Here is a 10,826-nt window from a genome sequence, read left to right as displayed (position 1 = left end):
TATACTGTTATGTTTATTTTCCAGTTACCCGTTTACTTTTGTAGTCCTTTGTTATTTTAATATTTATTGCTTTACCGTATCTGTTATAAACGCTGCCGGACACAGAGGTAAGTGTTAACACAGTGACTTTATTGAAAGGTTTGGTGTAGAGGATTCGTGAGGATGGGGACGTGAGGTGAGCATTATCTTGAGGACGTGCGCTTTATCCCTTGATGTGATGCAGATCGAGGTTTTGTGATTCCCAGGAGCGAGGAGTGGAGCAGACGATGAGGACAGGAACACTGGAGACACTAACCACAGCGATGGACGATCTGGACATAGCAGAGACAACGGAGTGGAGAACAGGAGGTAAGTACAAACAAGTAAGCATTCAGAGATTATACTCATCGAGCGAGGTCCGTAGGGGTAGAGTCTGCGTTGGATCAACGAGATCGGACAGTGAGATGGCTGTGGTGAGAGCTTCTTATGTTAGTCTTGATTGCGGTGATGAGGTGCAGGTGCGTTTGATCATTAACAAGGTGCAGGTGAAGGTGATCGTGATGACGCTGGAGACAGGCCATTCTGTGACAGTATCACAGTGTTGGTAACTCTTACAGATTTTTCTTGAAACATTGCTGTGACAGAGTCCTCACAGAAGTCCTTTTTTAATATATTTGGTTAAATATAAGCTTTGTGCAACACTTCTTTACATTATGCAAACTTGACATATTAACATTTTTTTTTATTTCTTTTTTGCAATGTATTTTGCAATTTTTTTGCTAAATGTCATCACAGGTGAAAACTGCATCAGAGGGGGAGGACTTTTCTGCTTCCCCATATACTGCAGGGACAACTTTGCTAGCATATGCAAAAGATCTCCAGAAATTTGTTGACTCCTGCCCAATGGATAATATGCCTATTAAAAATAAATGTAGAACATGAGTTTGTGTGTGTGTGTGTGTGTTTATTGTTCTTTGTATTTTGTATAAGTGGTTGCAAGTTTGTTTTTTTCTACATTCTGGTCTTGGAAAAGATCTGTTAAAATTTTGTTAATTAATAAAAATATTTCTTTAACTTATGGTCCTTAAGGTCTTTGGACCTTGCATTTAATACAGTTAATTTTTTAACTTTGAAACACATCTATTGTAGCATAACTAAAATTGTTTAATGTTACACTTACACAGTAACTACACGTAACAAGAGGGTAACAAGGCATCACTTTAAATGACAGCTTGTGGATGTTACACTTACACAGTAACTACACTTAACAAGGGTGCATGTTTGCATAGTAGTTAAGGAAAATGTTGTAGTACATTTTATTCTACTTGCCTCAAACCACATATGGAAGCTCAAGTGCACCAACAGCAATACAGCTATCAAAAAAAACATCAATTCGGTAAATGTACATGTGTATTATGATGGTATATTTATACGCTATATCCTGGGAGCAGCTGGAAACAGGTAATCTAGTTTTCCAGTACTGCACCTTAACAGACATGATTCGCTGCTGAGATGACCATATGCAATGCTCTTTTATCAGGTAAATTTTCATATCAATTTTTAAACCAAATTATAGCAGAAACCCATTACAAAATTTCCCCATACTTTAGTAATCTCGACTATGGTGTTTTTTTTTTTTTATAATTACTAAATAATTATACTAAATTATTACTAAATTATACTATAGTATAGGCCTACTATTTGTATCAATGTCATGTAAGATATAAGTTGTAATGATACAACAAGTACCCGGTATGTGGTGTAAAATATACTGCATCATATATTTTATGTTATTACAATAAGACAACTTGTTCTAAATCATAATATTGTTGCCAAACAGTACGTCATGCATACCACATAATCTTAGAAAAGTTACACATTACTAATGAAATACTAACAGTATAAATACTTTTAATTTTCCAAGTTATCACCCCCTTATTCCCCAATTGTTTCCGTTTACCTACATGTACGTTCAGCTTTAAGTTATGCCGCCGCGGGGGAACTGTGAGCGGGTACCGCCGCTTCGGGAAGGCCTGAAACGAGCCCCGCCGCCTCGAAGGAAACCTCAGTGGGATCTGCCGCTTCGGAAAAGACGGCACCGAGCACAGCTGCCTCGGAGGGAACATCAGTGGCCTCCGTCGCTTCGGGAAGGCCAGAGGAGAGTTCCACCTCCTCGGAGGGCATGCTGGTGGGCTCCGCCACGGCGCGAGACTTGTGAGCGGACACCGCTGCCTCAGGGGAACTGTGAGGAGATCTGTGAGCGGGAACCACCACCTTGGGAGGCTTGTGAGCGGGCACCACCGCTTCGGGAAAGCCTAAAGTGAGCTTCGCCGCCTCTGGAAGGCCTGAAGCGAGCTCCGCTGCCTCAGAGGGAACATCAGAGGACTCTGCCACTTTGAAAAGGCCTGAAGCGAGCTCTGCTGCCTCGGAGGGAACATCAGCGGGCTCCGCCGCTTCGGGAAGGCCTGAAGTGAGCTCCGCTACCTCGGAGGGAACATCAGCGGGCTCCGCCACTTCGGGAAGGCCTGAAGTGAGCTCCGCTGCCTCGGGAGGTTCGTGAGCGGGCACTGCCGCTTTGGGAAGGCCTGAAGCGAGCGCCGCTGCCTCGGAGGGAACATCAGCGGACTCGGCCGCTTCGGGAAGGCCAAAAGCGAGCTCCGCTGCCTCAGAGGGAATATCAGCGGACTCCGCCGCTTTGAAAAGGCCAGAAGCGAGCTCTGCTTCCTCGGAGGGAACATCAGCGGGCTCCGCCACTTCGGGAAGGCCTGAAGTGAGCTCCGCTGCCTCGGGAGGTTCGTGAGCGGGCACTGCCTCTTTGGGAAGGCCTGAAGCGAGCGCCGCTGCCTTGGAGGGAACATCAGCGGGCTCCGCCGCTTCGGGAAGGCCTGAAGCGAGCTCCGCTGCCTCGGAGGGAACATTAGTGGGCTCCGACGCTTCGGGAAGGCTTGACGTGAGCTCCGTGGCCTCGGAGGCAACATCAGCGGACTCCGCTGCTTTGAAAAGGCCTGAAGTGAGCTCCGCTGCCTCGGGAGGTTCGTGAGCGGGCAATGCCGCTTCGGGAAAGCCTGAAGCGAGCTCCGCTGCCTCGGAGGGAACATTAGTGGGCTCCGCCGCTTCGGGAAGGCTTGACGTGAGCTCCGTGGCCTCGGAGGCAACATCAGCGGACTCCGCTGCTTTGAAAAGGCCTGAAGTGAGCTCCGCTGCCTCGGGAGGATCGTGAGCGGACACCGCCACCTCAGGAAGACCGCGAGCAGACCACGTCGCTTGCACTGACCTCAGGGGGGGATCCTGCAAGCTGCATATCAGCCCGGGACGCTCCGGAAATGGACCCAAAGTACTGGGTGTGGCAGACGAGGCCTCGGACACCCCTTGGATCACGACTTCAGGAGAACTGTGTGCAGACTCCGCAGCTAACTCCACCCCGAAGGCCGAGCCGTTCAAATGCAGAGTCAGGTTGATGTAGTCCTCCAGAGACTCCTCGGGGGTCCAGTATGGCATCAGGGATTTGAAGGGCTTGGCCAGGCCTCCGTAGAAAAAGACCATGAGGCAGGTCTTCTCAATAGCCGACCGAGGAGCCACTCCAACGAAGTCCCTGGCATACTCCTCAATGCTCCGGTCTCCCTGGTGGATGTTGAGCAACCTCCCTGCTGGACCCATGTTTGCTGGTTGAATTCTGTCACGGATCACAGAGAGAGCGCCGTGGAAAATACAAAGTCTGGGTCCAAGTGCAGGTAAGGATCTATTTTAATAAAAAAGTCACAATATTACTGCTTTTGCAGTACTTTGGATCAAATAAATGCAGGCTTGGTGAGCAGAAGAGACTTTAAAAAACATGAAAAATCCTATTGTTCAAACCCTTTCGTCTGGTAGAGTATATGGTCACATCATCCAGCAATAACACTATAATAGTGAAACACAGGCATTATAGACATAACAGCAAGATTCTCGGTAAAGCTGCTTTGAACACACGTGTTTTGTGAACACACATAATAAAAGTGACTGTACAGTGTTGGGACGTGTTAAACACAGTGGAGTCCAACACCTGATCTGATCTGCTCCAGTAATGAAACACACTCGAGTGATGCATGAAGGGTTTGCTGAAACATTATTCTGTTTTCTTGGATTTGTGTGTTTGTGAAAGGCTGCATCTACTCACATGTTCTGGAAACGAGACCGTAACCTTGAGATTAAATGCGCACACACACACACACACACACACACACACACACCCCTGATGAAGTCTAAAGAGCATTAAGTCCATTAGTGTTTCCCTAACGGGAGCCGAATGCTGCTCTCTGACCTTCAGTGAGACTATAAGAGAGCAGGAGAGATGGAGAAACTCATTCCAGAGACAGACGGAGAGAGACACACACACTCACGGACCATAAACACAGGTAAATACACTCACTTCACTGCTCTTCCTCTCGCTCAGATCTGTAGTTCACAAAAGACTGATCATCTGTTAGCTCTGTTGCATCTAGTCTGAGTGTTTGATGGTGTTTGTTTTACGTAGGTTAGTTTTCTCGGTAACACTTTAGAATACAGATCCTTTGTTAATTAATAACTATACAGAAACAAGTGACTAATGCACTATTAACACTGTAGTAACTACTATTACCTAACAAGAAACTATGATTATTGATTTAGTAAGTAATAGCGCTCAGTTGAAACTGGTACTTCACTATTAGCTAATCAATAACTACAATTTTTTTAATATATCCTGCAGAACTACTAAGCACTACTGCATACAGGTTCATAATTAATGTGAATTATGCATAATGTACAATTAATTCTAAAATGAAGATCATGGTAACCCACTAGTAATGACTCAAGAATTATCAAATCCTTCTAAAGGAACTACTAATTACTTGGATCAGTACTCTAAAGTGAAGAGCATCCTAACTCCCTAATATTGACTGACATCATTTTAAGCTTTTGAGATATATGTGAGGTTGTGGATAGCAATGACTCAAGTGTTACTACATCCGTCAGAAGAAACTACTAATTATTTGGATCAGTATTATAAAGTGAAGATCACGGTAACCAACTAGTAATGATTTAAGTGTTACCAAATCTAGCAAAATGAATTACTAACCAAAACCTTACAAAAACCTCAAACGTTTACAATCACTTCAGTAATTACTAGGGAGTTATCATGATCTTCACTTTAGAATACTGATCCAAATAATTAGTAGTTTCTTCTGAAGAATTTGGTAATACTTCAGTCATTACTATTGGGTTACCATGACCTTTACTTTAGAATTAATTAAACATTATGTATTATTCATATTAATTATGAACCTGTATACAGTAGTTCTTAGTAGTTCTTAGGAAGGTATGAAAAAATAATAGTTACTGATTAGCTAATAGTGAACTACCACATTCGACTAAGCACTATTACTTACTAATTCATTAATCAGAGTTTCTTGTTAGTTACTAATAGTTACTAGAGTGCTAATATTGCGTTACTCATGTGTTCTTGTGTAGTTATTCATTAATTATGGAACAGTATTCTAAAGTGTCATCGTTTTCTCCGCGTTGGTGTTAAATCAGGAAAACTGGTGTGAAATATTCATGATCAGATGAAGGTGTGATTCTCTGAACTTCTAAACAGCATCTCATGAAGCGAGAAACACCAGCGTCTGATCCACAGACAGACAGATGGCAGATAAAGGAAATCTCATGAGTCTGTTATCTTAATGAGATTAACGGTCTTAATGAGGCACCATGAAAAACAATGTTTGACGTGGGTTATTGTGAGATGATAATCTGATCGATGTCTGAGCCGTCAAGAATCTGGCTTGCGTTTTTCCTGAAGGACTTTATATGGTGATTATGATTGACAGACTGTGTGTTATCACACTGGGGTGTTTACAGGATAAATCAATATATGCAGACGACATTAATTACATGAGCGGAAAGAGACTGCAGCGACAGTGATCAGTGCAAGATGACGAGCGATAATCGAATAATAATAATAATAATAATACATTTTATTCAAAGGCGCCTTTCGAAACAGCCAATGACACCGTACAGTTGAGTGATAATCATAAAAATCAAGACAACAAACAACAGCTGTTTAACATTAGATCACTTAAAATTGATCAGAGAAAGCTAATCTAAACAAGTTTTAAAACATTATTTAAAAGTAGTCAGACAATCCTTCGTATAGAATGTGGAAGATAATTCCAGAGATGAGGAGCAGCACAGCTAAACGCCCTGGACCTCATAGAGGCTAAACGAACAGAAGGTACAATGAGGGAAACAGATGAAGATGATCTAAGAGTAAGCTTCAGGTTTAAATATGAAGCAAATCAGACAGAGCAAGATTATGAAGAGCTTTAAAAATGAGAAGCAGAATCTTGTACTCTACTCTGTATTTAACAGGAAACCAGTGTAGATGACAAAGAACTGGAGAGATATGCTCGATGGAGGAGGTTCTAGTAATTATACAGGCAGCTGAGTTCTGGACCAACTGAAGTTTGTTACGGGGTTGACGAGACGTGAGACATGCGGAATCATTTGCAAGGCTTTATTAGCAAACATGGTCGTAATACAGGCAGGGTCAATGGGAGCAAACTGGTATGGCATAGGTAAGACACAAGAGCAATCCTAGAGCAAGCGTGGGTCGACGATCGGCAAACAGTATCCAAACAGGGCAAGGCAGAGAGAATAATCCAGAAACACGGCAGGAATCAAAACACAGGAAATCAAACGAGATATACAGGAACGCTTTGTAAGGTAGCTGGGCTAAACAATACTAGGTGTTATCCGAATGGAAGTCCCAGGTTTATATAGTGTGTGATTGGGTGATGGTGATTGTGAAATAGTTCTCAGGTGTGGTCGTGATCAGTGTGAACAGCTGTGTCATGGCAGTGGCTGATGGGAAATGCAGTTCGACAGAGAATGGTAACAGTACTGTGGTGTAAAAGTCATTATGGTGAACGAGTGACTTCAGGTGGTGAATGAATGGAATTGCACGGACCAGATTTGTGACAAAGTTTATGAAGGTAACTAGAGCATAAGAATAGCTGTGGAATTGGACGTGAGAAATGGATGAAGACGGCTGATGTTCTGTAGATGTAAGTACACAGACCGAGTAATATTGTTCACATGCTTTTGAAAAGACAAAGTGCTATCAAGGACGACACCCAGACTCTTAACCTGAGAAGATGAGGAGATTATAGAGTTATCAATAGAAAGTAAAAACTATTGTATTTTGACAAATTAGATTTAGTGCCAACAAGAAGAACCTCTGTTTTGTCAATATTAAGCTAGAGAAAGTTATGCAAAAACAAGATTTAATCTCTTCTAAGCAATCCAAAAGAGCGGAAGAAAGAAGAGTAGAATTTGGCTTAGAAGACAAATAGAGCTGGGTTTTCTTCACATAGCATTTAAAACTAATGCCATATTTCCTAAAATTATAACCGAGACGTAATAAGTAAATGATAAATAAAAGAGGGCCAAAACAGAGCCTTGAGGAACACCAGTGGTGACAGATGAAGAGTATGGTCTGAAATTTTTAATGTTACAGTTCCAGTTCGAGTGTCGTAACCCCATAATCTTATATTCCTGTGACGCACTCCGATCGTAAGTGTTGCTCCTGTTCACTGTGTTTCAGGGAAGCGCAGACATGAATACTGCTCCTCCCGCAGGAAGTGCTCTGGCCACGCCCGCCAGCACCGCCGGACCGACCACGCCCAAGAAAGGGCCACCCAAATTCAAGCAGAGACAGACACGCACCTTCAAGAGCAAGGCCCCCAAGCCCGGGCAGAAAGGGTACAAACACACACACACACACACACACACACCAACTCTACACCTAAACTTAGCCCTCACAGGAGACTGTGCATTTCAACTTTCCCCCAAAAAACTCACTCTGTATGATTTATAAGCATTTTGAAAGTAGGGGACATGGGTCAATGTCCTGAAAACTCACCTTCACCTTGTAATACCTGTCATATCTGCATCATTATACACATTTATGTCCTCATTTGTCACAAAAGTGCACACACGCAGTCACTCAAACACACACACACACACAAATGCTGTGGTCAGTGAGTGAGTTTCCCTCTTGTCTGCAGGTTTGGTGATGATATTCCTGGTATGGAGGGTCTCGGCACAGGTGAGTCACGGTGACACACACACACGCACACACACACACACACACGCACACACGCGCGCGCACACACACACACACACACACTCTCTTTGTTCAGTTTTTAACGCCTGTGTCTTCTCTCGTGACAGACATCACTGTGGTGTGCCCATGGGAAGCGTTTGGAGACATGGAGCTCAGTGATCTTGCCAAATACGGCATTATCTAAGCCAAGCCTCCTCTGGACCCACCCCCTCATCCCGTGGCCCCACTCCTTTTGCTCAATGTTGTCGTGATGTATGATGGTAAAGGACTGATTCAACACATGGATACTGTCATTATTGATATGATTGTTATTGTTGTTATTATTATTATTATTATTATTATTATTATATAATATTTTATATTTTGTATATGCTGTGATAAGACGACAACTTATCCCCTCCTGCTCCCCAGCTGTCAATCAACATCCTGAAAGCTAGTCATCAGGGTTAAGACACGCCCCTAGCTGCGACTCAGCCCTTATTACAGAAGGTGTGTTTCCTGTAGCAGCGATGACTGATGACTTCACTTCCTCTGTCTCGTAGAGCCTGTCCCATAAACACATTTATATTATTAAATGTGTCATGTGTGATTGCCGGAGTAGAAATCCAATTAAAATTTCTATTTTCACTAACTCTGTTGATGTTATTGCAGTAGAATAAAAGCAAATATTATAACATGGCAATGAATATCATTAAATACCATTACAAAAAACACATTAACATACTGAATTGTGTCAAGAATGACTGATGTTTGTGTGTGTGTGTGTGTGTGTGAAAGAGGCTGTTAACACACACACATAATATAAATTCAGGAAGAGCAGAAACAAATCTGTTCACTTCATTATCTGAGTGTCTCTCTGCTCCTCCCATCCTACACACACACACACACACACACACACATACATAGAGACAGACGGTGTGTGATGGTCAGTGATGGATGAAGCGACAGGCTGCAGGTACGATACTTTCATGTCTAAATATTATCAGTCTTGAATGAAATCAGGTGACAGTACGGTCGCAATATTCTTAACTATGAACTGTAAATCATGTCTGCTGTGTGTGTGTGTGTGTGTTTGTGTGTGTGTGTTGTGACCAAGAGTCAAAACTATTTATTTACACTGTTGCTCAAGAAAAATTAGTTGTTTTGTTCAATCAGACGATAGGTTTCCTCATGTCATGAAAAAAGATCTGCGATTCATTAGCTGCTTGTTTCATTCAGGTCAGTCGTCACTACGACACACACACACACGCACACACACACACGCACACACACACACACACACACGCACACACACACACACACACACACACACGTCAGATACAAAAGCAGCAAATCATTTCTAAACATTCATAAACTACTGTAGCTGCTGCCAGATGTCAAACTCAGAGGAGAATTGACGTGACATATGTGGAAGAGTGAAGATGATCTGTAGCAGGAAAGACATTTGCTAAAGCAGAAGATAAAATCACTGATAACAGCGTCACAACTGACCTTTTGTCCTGGAGAGGAAGAGCAACACATCCGTCTCCATCAAGTCAAGTCAAGTCACCTTTATTTATATAGTGCTTTTAACAATGTAAATTGTGTCAAAGCAACTGCACAATATCAAAAAAGTAAAATTTCATAGTGTGTCAATAATGTAAAATGAAAAGATTAAAAAAAGATTTTCAGTTAAAGGCATTTCATTATTGAATTCAGTGATGTCATCATCCAGCTCAGTTCAGTTTAAATAGTGTCTTTGCAGTCAGGTCGACGATATCACTGGAAATGAAGTGTCCCCAACTAAGCAAGCCAGAGGCGACAGCGGCAAGGAACCAAAACTCCATCGGTGACAGAATGGAGAAAAAAACCTTGGTAGAAACCAGGCTCAGTCAGGGGGCCAGTTCTCCTCTGGCTAAACGAACCAGCAGTTCAATTCCAAACTGCAGCAAAGTCAGATTGTAAGGGCTCAACTGGTTCTAGTGGTCTTTCCCGATGGCTGTCTAAGTGGCGGGGTCCTCACTGGGGATCTGTCTCTGGCGCTCATCCAGGTGTCCGGCCTCCGCCGACGATCAGGGCCACATACATCATCTCCCGGCGCCGATCCACCATCTGATCCGGACACGGACTGAGAAACAGAGTAGAAACAGACAAATATTAGCATAGATGCCATTCAAGTGTTCCCGGTTCCGGTTGATCTAATTAATGCAGCCTAACAATCCTTTAACGAATTTGAATAATAGAAGTGTATTATGTGTAAACCAGGTTAAAGAAATGTGTCTTTGTCAGTTTAAATCTAGATTAGAGTGTGTCTGCCTCCCAAAGAGTATTTAGGTAGATTGTTCCAGAGTTTGGGTGCTAACTAGGAAAAGGATCTGCTGCCCGCAGTCGATTTTGATATTCTAGGTATTATCAAATGGCCAGAGTTTTGAGAACGCAGCAGACGTGGAGGACTATAATGTGATAAGAGCTCGCTCAAGTACTGAGGGGCTAAGCCATTCAGGGCTTTATAAGTAATTAACAAGATTTTAAAATCTATCCGATGTTTGATTGGGAGCCAATGCAGTCTTGACAGAACCGGGCTAATATGGTCGTACTTCCTGGTTCCAGTAAGGACTCTAGCTGCTGCATTTTGGACCAACTGAGCAGCCGTCAAGTGTTAGATAGTTTTCTAGGTTATTACATATGGGGTTTTTAGGTCTGATAATTAACACCTCTGTTTTTT

At 42.8% G+C, this 10,826-nt stretch overlaps 1 protein-coding gene across 2 annotated transcripts; it reads left to right on the top strand.

Annotated features, from left to right (window-relative positions):
• The first annotated feature begins 4,321 nt into the window (after positions 1-4,321).
• Positions 4,322-8,827, top strand: LOC306865301 (retinal cone rhodopsin-sensitive cGMP 3',5'-cyclic phosphodiesterase subunit gamma-like). Of its 2 annotated transcripts, none has more exons than XM_079409845.1 (5): positions 4,322-4,373; positions 7,601-7,758; positions 8,064-8,104; positions 8,230-8,382; positions 8,534-8,827. In XM_079409845.1, the coding sequence occupies exons 2-4, from the start codon at positions 7,613-7,615 to the stop codon at positions 8,304-8,306; spliced, it is 264 nt and encodes an 87-aa protein (XP_079265971.1). In that variant the 5' UTR covers positions 4,322-4,373; positions 7,601-7,612; the 3' UTR covers positions 8,307-8,382; positions 8,534-8,827. The 2 variants fall into 2 exon arrangements, with proteins under 2 accessions (XP_079265971.1, XP_079265972.1); XM_079409846.1 differs by having other exon boundaries at positions 8,505-8,827.
• Positions 8,828-10,826: the final 1,999 nt, after the last annotated feature.

This window comes from Barbus barbus (genome assembly GCF_936440315.1).
Source record: "Barbus barbus genome assembly, chromosome: 4".
Classification (NCBI taxonomy): Eukaryota; Metazoa; Chordata; class Actinopteri; order Cypriniformes; family Cyprinidae; genus Barbus; species Barbus barbus.
The sequence above is the reverse complement of the archived record's forward strand: the minus strand, read 5'-3'. Positions and strand labels throughout refer to the sequence as shown.